At 38.0% G+C, this 22,787-nt stretch overlaps 1 protein-coding gene across 3 annotated transcripts in view; it reads left to right on the top strand.

Moving 5' to 3' along the window:
• Positions 1-22,787, top strand: part of LOC134799858 (fatty acid synthase-like) — a 78,073-nt gene that overhangs the window by 41,511 nt on the left and 13,775 nt on the right. For all 3 annotated transcript variants that reach the window (XM_063772256.1, XM_063772257.1, XM_063772258.1), the window contains 15 exons: positions 560-763; positions 1,109-1,298; positions 2,124-2,283; positions 2,874-3,043; positions 3,496-3,647; positions 3,742-3,925; positions 4,426-4,574; positions 7,038-7,222; positions 7,712-7,831; positions 17,958-18,067; positions 20,021-20,211; positions 20,676-20,845; positions 21,313-21,576; positions 21,837-22,248; positions 22,342-22,785. In XM_063772256.1, the coding sequence (XP_063628326.1) occupies positions 560-763; positions 1,109-1,298; positions 2,124-2,283; positions 2,874-3,043; positions 3,496-3,647; positions 3,742-3,925; positions 4,426-4,574; positions 7,038-7,222; positions 7,712-7,831; positions 17,958-18,067; positions 20,021-20,211; positions 20,676-20,845; positions 21,313-21,576; positions 21,837-22,248; positions 22,342-22,785 (3,105 nt within the window). The remainder of the gene's footprint in view (positions 1-559; positions 764-1,108; positions 1,299-2,123; positions 2,284-2,873; positions 3,044-3,495; positions 3,648-3,741; positions 3,926-4,425; positions 4,575-7,037; positions 7,223-7,711; positions 7,832-17,957; positions 18,068-20,020; positions 20,212-20,675; positions 20,846-21,312; positions 21,577-21,836; positions 22,249-22,341; positions 22,786-22,787) is intronic.

Genomic DNA, 22,787 nt, shown 5'->3' on the forward strand with positions numbered 1-22,787 from the left:
CTGGCATGCTTTTTAGGGTTTCTTACCCAAAGGGTAAAAATGGGACCCTATTACTAAGACTCCGCTGTCTGTCACCAGGCTGTATCTCATGAACTGTGATAGACAGTTGAAATTTTTACAGATGATGTATTTATGTTGCCGCTATAACAACAAATTCTAAAAAGTACGGAACCCTCGGTGGGAGTCTGACTCGCACTTGTCTGGTTTTTATTCTTGCTATCTTGAATTATATTTTGCACCGCAAAGCTCTGAATCTGCATAAGTGTAGAAAAAAAGAATAATAACTCCAGCATTTTTTAAATCTTTAAGTCTCCTTTTTAACCGACACAATTAGGTAGTAAAGCTTTATTGCGAAAGTAAACTGCAACTCAGCTTTACATTATTTTTCATATTATTTTTGTTTAATGTCTGTAACATAACAGAGCAAATTTTATTACATGGCTACGTTAATAAGCCTTTCCACCTAGAGCAAAATGTTACGGCCCATGATATGGAATATTTACAAAAGTGGCAAATTTATGTTCACATACGTTTCTTCTAACTTATTTCTGTCTCCCAGATGTGCATCGCCTACACCACCGGCTTCATCCCCCCCAACCTAAACTACCACACCCCCCGAGAGGGCGTGGAGGCCCTTGTCAACGGACACCTCCAGGTGGTCACGGATAAGCACCCGTGGAACAAGGGGATGTGCTCCATCAACAGCTTCGGTTTTGGTGGTGCCAACGCTCACGTGCTGCTAAAGAATGTGGCAAGGCCCAAGGTAAGAGTAGACTAGATTAATTTTCCCCTCGATAAAAGAAAATCAAAACTAAAATCTTTCTTTTTTCTATTGCATGGTTTGCAGTGCTTAATCTTTTTTTCATGAGGTATTTAGCTGTTGGTGTTTTGCGAAACAAGAGAATGCCATTTTACTTCACCGACACAACCTACCATGCACAAGTTTAAGCCAAATTATCAGCCCAAAAATATTAGTTATATGTGGGATTCACTAGTATCACCGTAAGACAGCTTTAAATACGAACCAAAACAGCCGCATCATGGCATTTGTCACGAAGTTTCTCTGAACCCTTTATTCAGTCAGAACTTAAGAGTATTCTCCCATCAGATCAACAACGGCATACCAGAAGACGACCTTCCCCGCCTAGTCTGCGTGTCCGGTCGCACTGAGTCCGCTGTAGCCAAGATCCTGGATGACTTGGAGTCCCGGACGGTGGACGCTGAGCAAGTGAGGCTGTGGCACGCCATCCATGATGAGGATATTGGTGGACATGTAGTTAGGGGATACACGTTGCTGCGTAAGTATTTGCTAATGTTTGGAATTACCTAAATATTTATGCAGTATTATTATTTTCACATTCGATAGTGTTCGTACTGCTAATGCCAACAGGTTAGGTACCAAAAATCGATGACAGCGAGTCCACTTTGCTCTCATGCTCTTGCCAGTGGCATGGATACCGTAAAATGGGGTGAGTAGGGTTCGCGGGGAGAGTTGGGTTATGAATGGGGAGAGAAGGGATTTTAAGGCTACTGCTACAAAAATAATGTATTCCAATTTAAAATGAATAATACTCATAATAAAAAAAAAACGATCCAACAATCTTCCAAAACCACCTTTGTATGAAAACCCAACTCACCCCAAATACGAGGGACTACGGGGTGAGGTGGGATTTCCTGTTTATCGTCAAAGTTATATGAAATGGATAGTTCCATCCCAAAATAAAATAAAAACTAAAATACAAACGTCCGGAACACTTATTATATACACCATTCAGTTTGCATATGTAAAAAATAAAATGTTATCGAGGTTTGAATGTCTTGCACCTATTCACCCCATTTTACGGTACCGCTTTTACTAAATCTTAACAGGGTTCATGCCAAAAGACTTTAGATAGTAGCATGAGTATATTGACAAGATGTCCCCAGCTCTGACGACGCTATGGAAACTAATAGTTATCACAGCTAAGATGCGCCCTCTATCATTATGTTTCTTGTAACTCGGTACCTCGAACATTTTCTTCTCTATCATGTTTAGCAATGGTCTGGATACCAACCATCTATACGTTATGTCAGATTTGATAAACCTAACCATATGGTTGCCATTAACAAACGTATGTATGCAGGCTCAACCCCTACAAAGAGCCAGTCCATGACCCGCAGCATGGAATACTTCTCCGGCTTGAAGCGGCCGGTCTGGTTCGTGTACTCTGGCATGGGATCGCAGTGGGCCGGCATGGCCACGCAGCTCATGAGGATCCCCATCTTCGCTGCTGCTATCCACAAGTAAGTAGAAACACCATATTTTACTAATTTCTTATAGATCTACCTCTTTTAAAGCAACAATGTTAACTCTCCTGCGTGATTACAATAGGATATTGCAGTTCTTAATTTTCGTCATCGTTCGATATGGCTGTTGATTTGTGGCAGCGTACAACCAGTTATTTTGGATAATTCTAAAGAAGTCTTTGTCTTACACATAAAGATGGTTTAATATCAGATAAATAAATAAATATTATAGGACATTTTTACACAAATTGACTAAGCCCCACGGTAAGCTCAAGAAGGCTTGTTTTGTGGGTGCTCGGACAACGAAACATATTATAATATATTAATACTTAAATACATAGAAAACAACCATGACGCAGGAACAAATATCTGTATCATCATACAAATAAATGCCCTTACCAGGATTCGAACCCGGGACCATCGGCTTCATAGGCAGTGTCACTACCCACTAGGCCAGACCGGTCGTCAAAGATGATTTATTTTATATACGAAGTTAGAAACTAAAGATATTCGCTACAATGATACTGTTCTCGCGTCGTTTTAATTTAGCCGTCCTTCCCACTAACAATTCTCCTATTTCTTGTCAGATGCCACAAAGCCCTCGAGCCCAAAGGTATCAACCTGACCAGAATCATCACGGAACCCGACCCAAAGATCTACGACAACATTCTCCACTCATTCATCGGCATCGCTGCTGTTCAGATCGGTCTCACTGATGTGCTGAAGGCTCTTGGCATTGAGCCTGATCATATCATTGGTAAGCAAGCAGTTTATGAATGTAGATTCATGTAAACAGTAAACACGTCATTCTGTGATGATAGACATTCTAAAAACCGAACAGATTTAATCATTAATTCGATGACGAGTACTTAAATAATATAAATAAGCAATAATTTAGAAAGTGCCATAAGTTCTGACTACTTTCAAGACTGATTCACAAAATCAGTTTTTAAATAATTTATGCTGATATTATTCACCAATTTTCTAATAATTCTTGTGGCGTATTAGTGTCACACTCTGGTTCCAGATCCAGATAGAAGTTCAAAATTTCAAATCCAGAAGAATGGCTTTATTCGTTTGTTCTGTGTCCTTTTTCCTTTAACATTTTCTGACATCTCCGTGAATAATTTGAGAGTATGTTTTGAGTCCGTGGGGTCCGCACTCTTTGCTCTTTCTTCTACAAGTCTACACCAAGTTATGTCTTCTCAGGTCACAGCGTAGGCGAGCTCGGTTGCGCATACGCAGACGGCTGCTTCACGGCAGAACAGATGATTCTTGCCTCGTACTACCGCGGCAAGGCCTCTGTTGACACTCCCTTCATCAAAGGATCTATGGCTGCTGTCGGTCTTGGATACAAACAGGTTAGATAAAAAAAGTACATCAATTAATTCGATTAATTCCCCTAACGCTCCTCAGTGTAAAGTCATCACAACTAATATCAACTATCCTTACCAGATGAAGACCATGTGCCCCCACGAGATCGAAGTAGCCTGCCGCAACGGCCCCGAGTCCAGCACCATCTCCGGCCCAGCTGATGCCATGAAGGAGTTCATCGGCAAACTGACTGCCAAGGGCATCTTCGCCAAGGAAGTGCCTTGCTCCAACATTGCTTATCACTCCAGATATATTTCTGAAGCTGGTAAGTCATCATCATTCGCTTGCCCTTTTCCCATTCACTTGGGGTTGGCGCAGCATGTCTTTTTCTTCCATAGGTACCTCTCTGTATGGTAGCGAAAGTTGGGTATGGCAAGAGAGACATCAGAGCCAAGTGAATACAGTGGAAATGAGAGCGTTGAGAAGTGTGTGTGGTGTGAGATTGCAAGATAGAATTAGGAACAGTGTGATAAGGGAAAAGTGTGGACTGAATGTAGATGTAGCGACAAAAATTAAGACAGGTATGTTGTGCCTTGTGCCGTGCCTTTTGTGCCTTGTGATGTACGATATAAATAGGTAAAGCTATCTTATGTAGTCTATATATCCTTAAAATCATGCACAATCAACTCTTTCTTCTAAACGGCACTTAGTAATCATAAATCTAGATCGATGGGTATGAGTAAATTTAGATATTGCTCCATTCTCTACTTCTTATTCTTCTCTTCTATTTAGTATATGTTCTTCAATTTTGTAATTTTCAACCAGGTCCTACCCTCCTGAAGTATCTCAAAGAGGTGATCCCTAACCCCAAACCTCGTTCGGAGAAGTGGGTGTCCACGTCAGTGCCCCAACAGTTCTGGAACGACAAGAAGGCAGAGTTCTCCTCTGCTGAGTACCACACCAACAATCTTCTGGTAAGTTAATTATCATCAATATTTTCTGCTGTTATTATAGAATGTCAATAATTAGGAATTTCTTCCATTTAAATATGTAAATTGACGTAACTTAACAAAACGATAGAAATACCTACCTACTTGATTTCTGAATCTGAACCATGGTTAAGTGTGAATTGCTAGCGCACCGGCTGCAGATTGGGTTGCATAATGCATGCGATCCTTTTGCAAATATAAAAATAAAAAATAAATAAATAAATTGATTTTATTTCAGGCAAGCACCCATATAAAACAAATATTACCTATAAATTTTAAAATGACAAAAGTGTAAAAAAGAAGTTAAAAGTTAAAAGTACAAAATCTGTTAAAACCAAAAATTAAAATTTTTTAAATTACAATTTAAAATAAAATAAAACTATTTCCGGTTCGCATCTTGATGCAAAGACAGCCAAAACCTACATATTGGACTGTTCAGATCTTCACTAATTATGGCAAGGATACAGTTCTCAGAGCTGCGCAGCCTACTCCAAAAGGACGCTACTCTGGACCGAATTACGGCAAAGAAATCGGGGACACGAGCCTCCGCAAACATACTCGACGCACTACACCACCTTGGCAACTTCATCAGGATTCTGAAGGCGTCGTTATATTGAACCCTTAAGGTGTTAATTGCTTTCCTGGTGAAGTTGGTCCAAAGTTGCCCCGTGTAAAAGCTTTGACAGTATGCTCTAAAGAGCGTCACTTTGACCTCGTCGGAGCATCTGCCAAACCTGCGCGCGAGCATGTTGCACCTCACTGATAAGGCTCTTCTCTCTCGCTCGATGTCCTTGTCGTCCTTCAGGTTTTCGGTTAGGATATGTCCGAGGTATTTAAACTGCTGCACCCTTCGAACAGGTAATCCGTTTAAAAATACGTCAAGTATCCTCCCCGGACCCTTTCCTGCCTTAAATACAAGGTATTCAGTTTTAATACTGTTATACTTCATTCCGTGAGAAATCGCATATTTCTCACAGTAATGAAGCAACCTCCTGAGGCCCTCAGCCGAGGGGCTGAGGAGCACCATGTCATCCGCATAGCTTAAACTATTAACGCAGACGCCACCTATATGACATCCGACTCTGGTGCTCCTCAGCCCCACAATCAGGTCATTCACGTAAAGGTTGAAAAGGTCCGGAGAGGTTATTCCCCCCTGGCGAACACCGCATTCTAACCTATACTCGTTAGAAGTCGCTTCGCCCCATTTTACGTAGTTCGTTTGGTTTTCGTACCAGTATCTCAACAGATTGGTGACCTCTGTAGGAACTGTAGTGTTCCTAAGCTTACTCCACAGTAAGTTATAATTTACCAAATCAAAAGCCTTACTAAGGTCGAGAAAACATGCGTACACTGATGTTTCTCGTGTAGTGTAGTAGTTGACCGTGTGCTTAAGGCTCATGATGGCTGAATCCGTTGAGAGACCAGGACGAAAACCAAACTGAGCGTCATCTATAATACACCCCTCCTGGATCAAAGGTTGCAGCAGCCGCTCAAGCACTTTACCGACCACAGTACCTAGAGATATTGGACGATAATTGCTGGCAGATCCGAGATTCCCAGTTTTGTTCTTTACAATAGGCACTACAACCGTCCTCATAAGTGCATCCGGTAAGAAATTATACCGAATACACATATTAAACAGGTTGCATAGCCTAGTATTAATCCACGGTCCTGCATGGAGAATGTGCTCAATACTTAGACCGTCGTATCCTGGTGACTTGCCCTTGGTCATCGCTTTTAAGACGCTAATAATATCATTAGTATTGAATTGCTTTACATCAGTCTTTTTAAATGTCTTATCTTTAATACTAAGGCTAAGCACATTCTCCACGGTCAAGGGACTAACCTTGAATCTGCCAGCAAACATGTCCGCTATTTCCTTACCGCCCTGTAAGCCCTCCACTGAAACCGGTGACTTCTTGGTGGTATTCATTTTTTTAACCGATTTCCAGAAATTAACAAAGTTTTTCCCTCTTTGGTGGGTGGCCAGTATACTAAGTTTAATTTTATCTTCGTTATTTTGGCACCATTTTAGTTTATTTTTGAATTTTTTTCTATCTAACCTCATTTTCTCATATACCGGTCCAGTAGAGGGCTTACCGGCCTCCGCCCAACACTGAAAACTGACCCTCGCCCGTTGATGGCTGTCTTGGACATGGTAATTCCAACCGACTACCTTTTTTGCCTGACCTCTGCTACCAAAATGCGACCGTGCACTCAGCTCGGCACCTATCTGTAAAATATTTATTATATTAGTATAATAGTCATTTATAAATGTATAGTGATCTTTCAAATTACACGTTTCATTTATACATCCCTCACATTCATAATGCATCGCGACGCTTACGCCAGATCTGGTCACATCTTAAGAGATTTAACGTTGCTATTTATTTTCTCATAGGGATTATATCTTCTTCAATTCATTATTACTAGACCTAACCTTCACAGAGCCCAGTTCTCTTCGAAGAAGCCTCCCGCCTGATCCATCACAACGCCATCACCATCGAGATCGCGCCCCACGGTCTGCTGCAGGCCATTCTGAGGCGCTCCCTGAAGAAGGACGTTGTCAATGTACCGCTGACGCAGAAGGGACATGAGGACAATGTCCAGGTCTTCCTTACTGCTTTAGGAAAGTGAGTATTTATTCTTTATTGTACCTACCTACGTATTAATTTGATCAATCGAAGTTCGGCTAAAGAAAACTAAATGGATTTATACAAAAAGCTAAAGCAGGTTTTAAGTTTCAACACTCCAACTTGCTCTTTAACGAATGGTTATTCGATTTTATACTTTGACAGTTTCTATTAAAATACGAATAAATGTATACGTATAGGTACAGTCAAGTGTAAAAATATCGGTGCACAAATCATCTCAAACATATGTCCCATAACTCTTATGTCAGTGAATTAAGAACTATGGGACATATTTTTAAATAAGTTGTAGGTATGCACCCATATTTTTACACTTGACTGTACTTAAACATCACTTTGATCAAATTTTGTAGATTATTATGGTCACGAAAGCTAATAAAACGGCATTTATAATTAGTGGTTCTTGTAGCAGAATTTTATAATTAGTGCATAATATTTTGTGCATTATTTTCAAATTAAACATTCTTTCAGATTGTACGAGGCCGGTTTGAACCCGCACCTGGCTGCAATTTACCCGCACATCCAATTCCCAGTGTCTTTGGGAACCCCGATGATTTCTCACTTGGTGGAGTGGGAGCACAGCGAAGACTGGTAAGAAAATTAATTAGGAACTAAACCCAGCGAAGGCCGAAGGCCAAACACCGAAGGGCCTAAGGCCCAGTACGTCCTTTCGCCCAAGAACGCGATGCCGAAGGACGAGCTGCGGGAGTGCAGTGCTAAGCAAAAGTACAACTGCATCCCCCTTTTACTTTGGAGAACAAATATTCTTTATACATTGATTTAGGTAAGATGTGTAAAATCTACTTAAGACAAACAAGCTTCGAATCACGCCGATTACAGGGTCGAGTGGAGAAAACGAGGGAGGCCTTTGCCCCAAAGGGACAGATGATGGCGCTGTACAGCTCCATACATTTTGCGGTCAATAAATGTGGCCACAAATAACCAACGCGATTTCGAAATAACTTGTTATCGAAGTAAAATATTTACTTGCTGTTTTGTTTTTATTTTGCTACGAGTGCCTAAAATAAACTCTCTTATTTATTTAGCTAAAAGCTACAAAGCGTTTGTAGGTTTACTATCAAAGTGCTGTAAATTAATGTTGAAATTGTTGAATGTTGATACAATCAAAAGTAATCCAGGCCAAAGATAACAAATTTTACCACTAAAATAACAAGCCATTTTCACAGCGGCATTAGTTAAAAGCAGGGAGTTATTAATAGTAAGAGGTATAAAATATAGGTAATGCTCGTATATAACGTCAGCTGAAATGGATGTCGCTATGACGCACCTTAAATTTTGATTTTGACTATTTGGTTACCTGCCAAAAAACATACCTAATATGACACCGTCCAGTCAACCCATTTTATTCCTAGGCCACTGTAGTACCGTGTCATAATAAATCAATTTATTTATCTTCTACGACAGTGCTTAATGAGTAATTTAAGTATGTCACATATCTAGTAGTTCTATAGTGGTCTATGAATCAAGCTGGTTGACTGTACCTAAAGCCTTATCAGTTAAACTCGATAGCACAATTTTATAAATACAAATAGAAATCATTTATTGAAAAAAGTACCTATTGTAAAATGGTTTGAATTGTTATTAGAGAAAAGTGCTTTACAAATGCCTGAACTAGACTTTCCTGTGTTTCAGGCAGTTAAGGACAATATTAATTAATTTTTACAAGCGTTTATTTGCTTTCACCTGTCCCGTTGTCTGTCTGTCGGTCTGTAATCAAATCTTGCAAGTTAAATTTGATCCACTTCCCGGTTTCCGATTGAGCTGAAATTTTGCATGCATGCACATAGTAGGTCGAAAATCACGATTTAGGTCGCCAAAAATATTTTATTGCATTTTTGCGCTTTATATACGATTTCGAACTAAGAAAACATATTTTTAGATAATTACAATTATTATTTTTAATTTTGGGCCCTTTTTCCAAAAAAATGTTGATTTTGCTCCTCCTCGCTTGATTATTTTATATATTAATGATATATATTATAGTAAATAAATATGTATTTTCTTCCATTGAATATATAAATAATAAAATACACATATATTTATACATATATATTATATTTAGGTATAGGAGTAACATAAGTATTACAGAAACTAATAGAAATATACAAAGGTTGTTATCTAATATCATTACGACTGATAAATTTACTCAAAAAGATTAACATAAATAAATAAATCACACGCCACATTTAATCATCATCATATCTTAAAGAAAAATCCTCCTCATCGCTTGGGTAGCATTGATCATTCTCCGCTCTCGCCTTATGTGGCTCAGCAGAAATCAATAGCTGCATAGTTGGTGACAAATTATTTAACTCGAGGTTTCGTTATCTTTCTCGTACTGCTGATAAGCGGATCGGAGGTCAGAAGCAACCTATGGTAAATGTCCAGATTGCAGTATTCTCTAGAAAACTTTCGGGCATAGTTTAAACGAGATGACCGAAAGTGTTTGTTTCGGGCTTCTGCAGCTTCCTCCGAAAGTTGTCCAAAGGGAACTATTAAGTTTTCAATAATATGTAATTCTGCCATGGATCAGTATTTTGTGCATTGTCGGTGTCATCGGATGCCACTCATACAAATTTATATAAAGCTTTGCCGTTTCCAGAGCGTATGAGCGGAGCGGCGGAGCTTCCTTCCAACCAAGATTCATTAGATATCAGAAAATTATCCACAATGCGACGTGATCTAATCCATCTCTTTTTAAATTCTGATTTAAAATGTGAAAATTTACGCTTCATGTTCTTTTTTTCTTCATCTCCGTCACCTGAGCGCATAAGGAGATAATTTTCCAAAAAGTCAAATTTTTCAGTTATTGACTGAAAATTTTGTTCATTTAACTTATCAGACAGGTATTTTCGAGTCACAACTTTTAAACCAGAGGCTTTTGGTGAACCTAGAATAACAGAAAAGACATTTTAACGCTAATGAAAAAAAAACGTAATAATTTCCCATTTCCGATTTTTTTTTGTGAAACTCGATATTTTACAAAGTGCCCAAAAGTGCCCCCCAATTTTTTCATAAAATGTAAAGATATAGTTGATTTATAGAATGACATAAAAAATATCACTGGGACGGGCCCGGAAGCATAGTATTTTTACAATTGAATATGAAAAAATAACAAAATTTTCATCAAGAAAAGGGTCATGTTTAGTGGGTTATATCATAAAATAAATATTTCTAATTCAAAATAATGAAAAATAATAGAAACTTACCTGAATTTTCGATATCCATCACTTTCACTGACAAATAAACTCCACAAAAATAAATATTGGCTTAGAAATGTTTGCTTCGGATAACTGTGGTAAGAACCGCGTGTGCAACGTATGTGATGACTGAGTTTTGAGAACCTAGTAGATTACCTACGTAACTGATAAGGGTGGTGGTGGGGTGGGATTAATTCCGTGATAGTGTGGTGTTTTTCGAGAACTAATTAGTTTTGCGATAAGCCGACTTTTAGAAAGTTGACTTTTGGCGGCCTAAATCGCGATTTCCGACCTATGTGGCATGTATAAATCGGATGACAATGCAATATTATTATGACATAGAGCTGATCTGATGATGGAGCTGGAAGGTGGCCATAGGAACTCTGTGATAAAACAACGCAACCTAACTGTGTTTGGGGTTTTTAGAATTGTTTCGATGAGTATTAGTTGCCTGTGGAAATAAAAGTACAGTCAGCGACAAAAGCTTGTACCAAAAATGAAATTTTTGCCAAAAACTTATTAATTATTCACTTATTTTATTTAGACTTAATACGTCTTGTAAAATCAAAGAATCTTTAGTAAAAAGGCTTTCAACGGAAATCTTTCTTTAATCCAATCCTTAATGTACAAAAAATTTGCCTCAAGCGAAGCTGCAACAAGAATCTTTAATTAATCCTTTTGCTAATTTTCTTTTCAATGTTTTAAATATATCTTGGAATACTTATTCATTTTCTCTTTTACCCATTTCGATTAAGAACCTTAATGAGGAATTAGCATTTATGCTGCTGATTATGATTAATTTATACTTTTAAACACGTTGTATTTGTTAATTGTTGTTTTTTGGAAGTCACAAATGTACCCCGAGCTTTGTCTATATACCTATGCTAGCGAACCGCCCCGGCTTCGCACGGGTTACACAAAATCTTAACTAATTATACACTTAAACCTTCCTTAAGCTGAAAACCGCATGAAAATCTATTCAGTAGTTTTCGAGTTTATCGCGAACATACATACAGACGCGGCGGGTGACTTTGTTTTAGTGATTCCGTCGCTGGTCTTAAATAAACGATGTCATTATTAATTCCTCCAACAACGCCAAAAACTGGAATATCAGGGATCCTATTGAAAGGGCCGTCCTTTGTATGACAAGGGCCCTCACGCCCTAGGCACTAGAATTAGAGGGCACAAGAATTAATCAGAATTAAGATGTCAATTCGATAATAAAATGAAAAGCTTTAGGCTGTCAGCGACAAATAAACATAATTAATTTCTGTCTTGGCCAGATGCGATAATAGAGATACCTAAGATTTTAGGTAACTAGTTTCTGCCCGATACTTCGTCTGCGTAAAAGTTTACCCTTAAATGCAGTGTGGGATGCAGCCTACACAATATAAACATCAAATTTTATGCATAAATAAACAAATCCTATCTTTTCCTGTTACTTCAATCATCATCATTGAGAGCCTGTTGTGTCCCACTGCTGGGCAAATGCCTCCTCCCGTTTTTCCATTCTTCCCGGTTTTGAGCAGTCTTCGGCCATTCTTTTAAAAAGAAGTCTAGCTCGTCTCGCCATCGCCGACGGGATTAATTCAATAGTAAATCTAATCCATTTTTCAAATTATTAATAAATAGGTACATATTCGTATTGTACATACATACATACATACATACATCACTGGCTCAGGGACCCAAAGAGGATCTTGGCTTCTGACACAAGTGTTACTTCATAAATTTAAGTAAACATTTGGCTGTTTCATACATTTTGGCTGGTCCATTTTCTATGTGAGAGTAAATATTTTTTTCGCGATTACGGGGTTGTTCCCATAGTAAAAGTTGCTCAGTATAATCCCAAAACCTCCCTGGCAACAGGAATGCACTTATTTTTTGGCCACCCTGTATTCAACATAACCCTGCTTTGCTCTACCATGAATTAGACTTAAGTTATATGTGCGTCTATCACAAAAATGTTCTAACAGTGATGGTGTATCTCTCGCTATCTTAGTGGCTATTTTGGCCATAAACTGAGCACATTTTAAGTCACACCCCAGTTCCATTGGCAACTCACCAAATAGCACGCATTGTCTTTATGAGCTCTGAGTGTTGTTTAGTGAGGAGGAATATTTTTGTTTTTCTAGGAATATTTAATTGACTAGGGAAAATAAATACGACGCAAATGTATTAGCTTATAAAATGTTGTTGCCACTATTGGTGATCTTTCATAATAAAATAAAATAAACTGATTTTAACAAGTTGGAAATAATAACTGTTGGACACGAAAAAATCATGCATGATATGGTGAATCTTTTAAATGAATGAGGCTTTTCAATTAGCACTTTTTTATTGATTTATGGATATCAAACTACATAATACAATCATAATTTAACGTTAAGTTGTTTGTGAGTTCAGCATTATATATTCCACCATACCTATGTTTTGTTGAACAGCGTTTTCGGACAGTATTTAAATTGCTTATGGTTATATTATTTATACTCCTTCTCGACGGGAATTGGACTCCATCTTGAATTGGGAGAGATCTTTTCCCAGCAGTGGCACACGGAAGGCTCCAAATAATCGGAACAAAATAATTGAAACGAAATAGGACTACTTAAATTGCGAGGAAAAATAAGAAAAAATGTCGCGTTAAAAAAGTCAGAAAATATTTCTGACTTTTTTAACGCGACAGCGCGCGTGATCTTAAAGTTCATAAATGTTGAAGACATTGACATACACATGTACCCAGACTGTCTATAAGAGTACAGAGTAGGATAACTTATAAAACTAATTATATGTATAAATTAAGAATCTGTGATTCTCAAATAATGCAAACTTTTCCGATTTTCATAAAAACGTCCAAGTTATTTATCATCTTGTGAATTAAGGTCGTTGACGTATAGTTCATTGTAATTTCCCACTAATCGTTTGAATTTTTCCCAACAATAAAACATCACTAGTGGTATCACAACGTAAATACGGCCACTATAATATTGCCCACTTTACTAACGAGTCTAAAGTATAGTTCCAGAAACTGAGATATATTACAATATTAGGTACCCAAACTTACTAAACTACTGTTAGCTCATGCAGTACTGTTTACCACTATATATGAAACAACTTCGTATTTAATTGTATTTTATGCCGTAGTATCATAATGAAGAAATAGATACGGTTAGAATATTAAAAAAAATAACGGGTTGCACTGCCGGGAGTGCCGGCAGAAGTGAAAACTCAATGACGCACTATGTACAATTGAGGTTAACGCCATCTAGCGTTATTTCGCCGCATTACTTGAAACCCCTAAGCACATCATTGTTAGTACTCGTGTTATATTAGTACCAGTTAGAGGGAAACTCACTAGATGGCATTTAAATCAATAAAGAAAATATCTCATTGTAACAGTTTTTCGATCAGGTCACGTGTCCGTCTTACGTCTTACGGTCACGTGACACCTGTTACGAGTTTAACATTTTTTCCCCATCACAAAAAGATCACAGCGCCGGTAAAGATGTTTTCACTTCAAAAAACCAACTGTGTATTATTGAAGCATGCTACGAGTAGATAAAAATAGCTAAATATATATCGTTTTTGACCTTTCATCGGATAATTTAATATATTATTAACTTATTTTTTTTTGTTACTTGGTTGGAATTAGTAATTAGTAAATATATAGTGAGCAACATGTTTTGTTATACCATTCCAGGGTCCATTATGTAACCTCTGTAACATACTGGTATGCAAATAAAGATCTTATCTTATCTAATAAGATAACCTAAGAAACCATAATAAAAGTTTTAAGCACCTGTAAAAGTGATATACTTTTTCATTTGTGTAAATTGTTATGAGATAGTATTACAGATGGGCCCCTTGGTTTTACGGCGTAAATACGCAATTTTTAGGCGATTGAATTAGTAATTATCTGCATAATAGGTACCTACTTTCATTGTGAATAACAAGACAAATAAGTACTATTTTCACTAGACATTTTTCACTCAAATTATCAGCTGCAATTTTTCCTAAAATGTATTGGAATTTTAAGATTGTTCAGTTCCTTATTGCCAAACTACAGCCAAAGTAAGTTAATAGTGTCTGTCTTGGAAACCGAACTAATCTGTCAGTTTCTTTTAATTAAAACTATGTAGCAAGTCGGGAGTTCACCCTTACGGCCGGGTCTTTACCGACCCCACCGCTTGGCCCTATAGCCCTTGCTACACGGTCGCCAACAAGCCTTCTAACCGTCTGACCTTGGTCTGTCCTTGGTCAGTTTTGGTCAAATTTTGTTGGAAACAACTGTCTACACGGTCCGGGACGGACCAAGGCCACGCGGTTTGGGGGCTTGTCGGCGACCGTGTAGCTTGGGCTTATGTTATGATGTCAAAATTCGTAGAACACACACAGTTATGTTAGTTATCCATACTTATGGATACATCTAACATACTTAATGATGTAATTTAATGGGCTCTCCTTCGTATATCATTTCGTTTATTTGCAGAATTATTCTGGGCCTGGCCAAGAGGACAATGGTTTGCACAAAACGCAACGAAACACTACAATTTTCATACTTTATTTACGTTGATCTTAGCGTTTCTTTTCGTTTTCTGCAAACAATTGTTATCTTGGCTAGACCCCTGGTAGTTCACACAAAGTCACTGTTAGGTAATTACTCTCTAGCATACGCATTGCATCAGTCACATCCTTTAATACTGTTGCAATTTTTTACTCTATGTGACATCGCAAGCCTTATCAAATGTACACCTTTATATGCTCTTCTAAATTATTTTATAATCCGCATAAGATTTTACAGTGTACATGTACACATAGAGTTAGACCAAGAAAAGTCTGCAGTGATTTTTGCCCACGCAGTGCAAGTGCTATTTATACGTCATAATTTCATAGAAGTTTGACGTTTAAAATAACACTTGCACTGCGTGGGCTATAAAATCCGCTGCAGATTTTTCTTGGTCCGACTCTATCAAGTAAACAAATGTAATGATTTGTGACATGAGTGTGGTAGGTGTGTCCGCGACTAATAACGAGCGGCTAATATTAATCGCAGCGCATCCGTCAGTGGCCGCAAACAAATCGCTGCCGTTGATCCGTCGCGCACTCACACATTGACAGTGACACACGCACATTACCGGTTGTATGGAACCAAATATTGACGGTTTTTAGGCGGCTTTGAGGTAAATACTTAATACCTATACAGTCAGCAATTCCTTGACTTCGAACAACGGTCCATATGAAATACTTACTATAACTGAAAGTTAATCCCTTCTTAAAAAACATACTCCGCCCGTAGCTTTGGTTAGCAAAAAGAATAGATAGTATAGAGGGGTCCTGTCATTGTAAATTTTATAGTCACTGTAAATTTACTGCCATCTATCAACACACGACTAAAACTCAAAATGAAAACGTATAAAGTTATCAAAAAAAGTATATATATGGATAAATGATTTTATAATTTTTATATCATTTTGATCCATGTTCATTCACTGATATCTATATGTTAAAATTGTTAAATATGAAACGGTGTCGTCACGCCATCTAGCCGAGGATAGGCTAAAGGTGTGTGCGCCACCTATTCGAGAATGACTTTTACTTGAATTCCGAGGCACGTTTTTTCCTTAGACTTTATTCGTCGTGTATTAGGAAGCAATACACTATTTTCCGCTATTAAAAAATTATGATTGATCATTAAAAGTTTAGATTGGCTGAAACAAAATCATATATTAGGTACCTATATTTGTCAAAACTCTCTCGCGGCATGGATATTACAATATTTTACGTTGTAATATTATATACCTAAGCTGTGCGTAGTACAGAATAGATAGTTGATCGCGGCACAATTATTTTACACGTTTTTGAGCTCTAATCAGACTTCTATAAGTAGTTATTATACCGGGTGTGGCCTGTAATATGAGCAAAAAATTAAACTGTAGGCTGTACTCCTCATACTGACCAACATTTGTTCAGAGACTTTTAAAAATAACTTGTGGTTTAATTTTTAATACACTTCAAAGTTTATTCTAAGACGCAATGTATTGCGAATTTTGTTATGTTTAAGGCGTGACAAGCAACGTCAATCACAATGATATATGGCGTGGCGATGGCGTCCATTGAAGATAATATTTATTTTATATGAAAAATAAGGTGTCTAAATACTTCATAATTTTTAAAAGTTGTTGAACAAAAGTGTCACCGTTTGAGGAGTACGATCTATGTTTTAAGTATTTGCTCGTATTACAGGCCACACCCGGTATACATAGTTCGCAGTGGCATGCGAGGCGCACTTAGGGGGGCCTCGCAAAGCCAACCTTTTTATTACCTTGGGAAACACATTAAAAAAGGGCCTCGCAGATGTGGTTTTCGCCCACGACTAGATTGGTTCACGCTACGCCACTGAGAAATCATAGTGAGATATGGAGACCTAGCGTGACCACTCTGTCCTCAGTTACAATATTTAACATTACACATGTACCTATACTAAGTTACAAAACGAGTCAATTTACTATCTAAATGCAAATTAGACTAAATGAGTTCTCTCCAAAGCATGGCACCAAAATGCTAGCGGCATTTCCATGTTAAATCGCAACAGTGACGCCATATGCGACTATGCGTTTCGGAGCAGATTGCCGAATTAGAACCAAGATTGAATTTAGCCACGTTTTGTCTAAATAGTGTTTCTGTTTGATTTCATAATGTATTTTTTCTACTCGTCGACTGTAATTGTTGCATTAAAATTTCGTATACCAAACTGCAATTGGGTACTTTTAATGTATGGAGGTATACTTTTGGTTTGCTTACCTATATGATTTTACTAGTTTAAAGTATTATTTTTGTTGACTCGTAGAAAAAGTATTGTATACAAGAGTGATATAATCAAGCTTTTTAATCTCGTACCTCACTTAGGCAACTCAGCAAGCTTCGTTGCCTAAACACGGTAATCGACTGAAAAGCTCTCTATTATACCACAATTGTATAAAATAGGTACTATTATGTTCTAAAAGCAAGCAGCAAGCATTTCATAATCAATACTGTCTGTATTTTCGTGCTCTCTTTCGACTAAATGTTTCTCAGTGTTGACTTTTTTTAAGACTGCCTTGTGGCATTAACTCCTACCCATGTAATTGTATTAAGTTTACTGAATAAGTTTTAAATAAATGGAAACTTGACTTATGCTACCAGACCACCCATAACATCGGTAACAACCATCGCGTGCTGGTTTGACCACATTCTCGTAACTAATCACGCCCTGGTACTGTTTGCTCCTTGCTAAATTCAATTTTTAGACAATTTTTTTACGATTTTGGCGAGTTGTGATTGGTCAATTTCATTATAGTTGACTAAACCGTTTCGAAATGAATATTAGAGTTGAGTTGGGAGCCCATACATGAAAAGTGGAGCGTGGATGGTATCCTGTTATTTAATAGCTACTGGGAGAAGAACATAACTTTTGCCATAAAATAGGAAATAATTAAACTAAAATGCTAATTCTATTACAGGTACGTAACATCATACAAGGCTCAAGAGAAGATGAAGTCTGGAGAGCGTACGGTGAGGATGTCTATCGTGGATGAAGACAGCGAATACATGGCTGGACACGTTGTGGACGGTAAGATTGTTACAACATGACATGACATGACATGACATGACATGAGGCAGCAGCTTTAACCGAAGGCGTTACACAAAACCTTAACAAATTATACACCTAAACCTATATTTAATTACACAAACGGGTCTACCGCGATATAATTTCATTGACACACAAACATACAAACATTTGAACATTTTTATAAACTAATTTCGGGTAGTTTAGTGTTGTTTTATTAATATCTCCGTTGACATTTGTTGGAACGTCAGTCTTTCCGTGACCACAGCTGAACGTAAACGTAACCACGAAGCGTAAAGGTAAAAACAATGAAATTATATCGCGGTAGACCCGTTTGTGTAATTAAATATGTGTACAAAACGCGCGAGTTTAAAGTGTTACACCTAAACCTTCCTCAAGAATCACTCTATTGATAGGTGAAAACCGCATGGAAATCCGTTCAGTAGTTTTCGAGTTTATCGCGAAAATACATATGTACAAACAAACGGCAAAAGGTTAGAATGTGTTTAGCTTTTGTTTTTTCTTCATCAGCAACTTCTATGTTCTTGTCGACTTCTGGTTTCAATACAATGTAACGGCCCCCCCAACACAAGAAAAAATCCGCAGTAAAACTCCACTCCCCATAGTTATCGCGCCCTTTAATTTCGGAACATTCACTAGGTAATTCACGGAACCCATTACCGACTAGTGTAGCAGCTTTGATAATACACTGGCACTACACTTATTTATTTCCGATTCATATCACAAAATCCCAATCTTTATAATATCTAATTTATACCAAGGAAACGCACGGATCTTGAATCAACACTAATTTCTTTTATTCAAAATAGTTGCCTACTACAACATATAAGCTCAATAACAAATTAATGGAATTACAGATGTAGTGCATAATTGTTTTTCATCGTATTTTTTCGGAAACGTTCGTATTTGTCATGCTACTTCAGTCGAGGTCAGTACTTTTTGTTCCGAGACTGACTGAAATAGCAAGACACACTCGTACGTGAAAATACGATGAAAAATAATTATGCACTAGATCTGTATCTGATAATATGTGTCGCGTGAAGTTTTGGAGATTCTAGGATTATATATCTATAAAGGAATTTCTATGATTGTCACGAAGGAATGTAAACATCTTGAAATTGACAAAAATATATGTATAGCTGTGGAATTTTATCACATTGCAAATCAAACACTTTTTGTTGAAAGGCGTCTTTCGTTGAAAATATATTTTTTGGTAGGTTTCTTTATAGAGTTAGACCAAAAAAATCTGCAGCGATTTTGATAGCCCACGCAGTGTAGTGTTATTTTAAACGTCAAACTTCTATGCAATTATGACGTATAAATAACACTTGCACTGCGTGGGCTATCAAAATCGCTGCAGACGTTTCTTGATCTAACTCTAAGTAGCTTTTCATTTCATAAGTTCAATCAATAAATTGTTATTCACATAATTTACACATACCTAATTTAAGTTATAATTAGATATATTGAACATGTCATACACGAAATACAATTAACGAATTCAAATTGAATTTAGGTTTCAATATGGCTACGTCGCAGCCATTTCAATTCCGAGCCAGATTAGTTGCGGTCCCGCTCAATTAATACGGGCCGAGTTTCATTTGAACTTTGAGCACTTCATCTAGTCGTTATTTCTGTTCTATTTTCGGTGTCCGCTCCATTTAATAAAGCGTAGGCATTTCTATTTAAAGTTGTACCCCCAACTTGCATTTTAGATTTTGGAATTTTTATATTATTTCCACTCATAATCACGAGCTCTTTCGATTCTAATACGAGAAAAAGTCACTATCACACTAATATGGAAGAGCAATAGAGAGACACAAAGCGATTCGATGGCGAAGGGCAAGTGATTATCACCTTGGCTAGGCGGCCTGATACTAACTATACTCCCTTGATAAAATCTGGACATCCCAGTAAATTCATCCCTTCTTCCAGGACGCAACCTGTACCCCGCTACCGGCTACCTGGTGCTGGTCTGGGAGACCCTCGGTATGATGATGGGAGAACTCTTCACTGAAGTATCCGTGGTCTTCGAGAATGTGAGGTTCCAGCGAGCCACCAACATCCCGAAGGACGGGAACCTGGAGTTTATCATCATGATTCAGAAGGGCAGCGGTAACTTTGAGGTTAGTTAACTTTTGATGTAGTGATGAAGTAATTTTTTTTCGTAGGTCTACTTCTTGAAGAAGTGCTATTTCGTAGGCCAAATTCCTCTATAAGCTACTGTTGGTTATAATAACACGATTACAGTAATTAATTGCATTATTACAGTACCCATCTTTAAAACTATCTTCTTTGTTAGCCCACTGAAAATCAGCGCCATGGCTTGCCGTTGCAATCCTGTTTAAGATTTGTTTGTGTTGTGTGTGTTATTTTATAGTATTGTCAAATGTTTGTGCTCATTATGATGTTTATAAATGTATTTTCTTTCCTTCCTTTCAAAAGTTTTGTTATTTTTATTGGCCCGGATGCGCAGGAGCGGGGCGAAACTAGCATCTAATTCTAACATCACGTGAAATCCTTAAAGGTAATCAGGAAAAGGGTGTTAAACAAGGACAATATGAAAATCAAGTTTATTCTTTGTTTGTAGATCGTCGAAAGTGGAGCGTCCATCGTGACAGGCCGCATTTACGCTCAGAAGGACGTAGGGCAGAACTACAGAGTGTTGCCAGCATTACCAGAGCTCAGTGGACCTAACATCAAACATATGCTCACCAAGGACTTTTACAAGGAACTCAGGCTTAGAGGATACCAATACAGGTAAGAAGCTTGATGGATCTCATCAGAAAAGTCAATATAGTGTCCATCTATCTACTTCTGAATATTATTTTATGAAAATTAAATAAAATGAAATGAAAATATTTATTTTCAGGCAACTATACCTAGGTCCATAGATAACTACCTTAAAACTAGCGCATACACATTATTATAAAATATAATATATCTTAAAACTAAAAACACACAATTATGGCTGTGATGCAGTTCGCAACTCCGCAGTGTCAGGGAGCCGGCCGCGGAACATCCGGAACTTGACACTCGGCCAAAACTCCTCCTTGGTGCTTGGTTACACCATGATTCCTTCCTTAATCTAAATGATTTTAACGTACCTTACTCTGAACATACTTTTTCCTCTTGATCATGAAGTCTTCATCACTATAGCTACATTGTATGTTAAATACATTCATAATGGCCACAACAGTAGACACAACATGTAATTTTTTCTCCAGCGGTCTCTTCCGAGGCGTCATCGGGTGCAACATCGAGGGTACCCGCGGCCGTCTGGCCTGGGTCAACAACTGGGTGACATTCATGGACTGCATGCTCCAACTGAAGATCATCGGACACGACACGCGCGGTCTCTTCGTCCCCACCAGGATTGAGAGGCTGTCTATCGACGCTTCCATGCATTATAACGCTATTTCCAAAATGAACCCTGAGTCGACTAGGCAATCGTTTGAGGTTCGAGCCTATCCTGACGTAGGAGTGATCAGGTTAGTTCAAAATTAAAATATTTTTTTACGTGTAAGAGTTATAATGAGATTTTCTTGTCTGTTACTTTATCATGTATGCCATATCCATATAGGTAATCTTAAAAAAATCCATAAAAGAATACTTAGATAAAGCTCCAAATTCTAAATCTTTAGCTTCTAATTCTTTAGCTAGTCCAGAATGCAAGTAGAGGGGGCAGGACCGGAACGTATGTTCCGATAGACCGAAACTTAATAATTAATTTGTATTTTCTCATATTTAGATCTGGTGGCGTAGAAATCCGTGGTCTCCATGCCACTCCAATTTCAAAGAGAGTTCCACTTGGAGTGCCTGTGCTAGAAAAATATGAATTCGTCCCGAACTACGGTAAGAACAAGATGAAGACTGAAGATATCTTAAGAGCCAACATCCAAATCATCCTTGAAAATATTCAGACCTTCAAAGTAAAGAGCATAGAGCTGGTTGATGAAGAATACAAGAACAACAGCTTGGAGCCCCTGATCACCCAAGTTGCTGACATACTTGGTGACATGCCGCTGATGCAAGCTGAACTGCTGGTTATATCTGAAGAAACTTTGGAGATGCCAAGTAACGTTACTGTAGAGAACAAGAAGATTTCAGGAGAAACGAACACGGTGCTGTTTGTGGGAGCTAACCTTTTGTCAAGGCCTGATGTAAGTAAACTTAGCCTTGTATGTAAAGGTAGTGATATAAATTGGATTTTTCACATAGCAAGTACCTCCTAACGTTTCATATTTATTTCACAGACCCTACAGCAAGCCGCTTCAACTCTAAGAGACAAATGCTTCATCATTAGCCGCGAAAAGGAACGTCCCAACCCCAAGGAATACGCCGAGAAATACGACATTATCACCATCCACGACACAGGCTGCGAATACCTTGTCCTTTTCAGAAAGAGAGTTGGTGCCAAACCAGCAAAGTTCATCAAGATCGTTGCTGCTGATGACACATATTCTTGGATCGAGCATGTCAAAGAGGAACTCAAAGAAGGCCAGAAAGTGGTACTTTACGGACAAAATGAGCATATTAATGGTCTTCTTGGGTTGGTTAATTGTTTAAGAAGAGAGCCCGGTGGTGAAATTGTTTATGGCTTCTTGATTTCTGATCCGTCTGCGCCTGAGTTCAATTCGGATTTGGAGCTATATGAGGAACAGTTGGATAAGGATTTGGCTATTAACATTTTCCAAGATGT

This window comes from Cydia splendana, chromosome 19 (assembly GCF_910591565.1).
Source record: "Cydia splendana chromosome 19, ilCydSple1.2, whole genome shotgun sequence".
In the NCBI taxonomy this organism is placed as follows: domain Eukaryota; kingdom Metazoa; phylum Arthropoda; class Insecta; order Lepidoptera; family Tortricidae; genus Cydia; species Cydia splendana.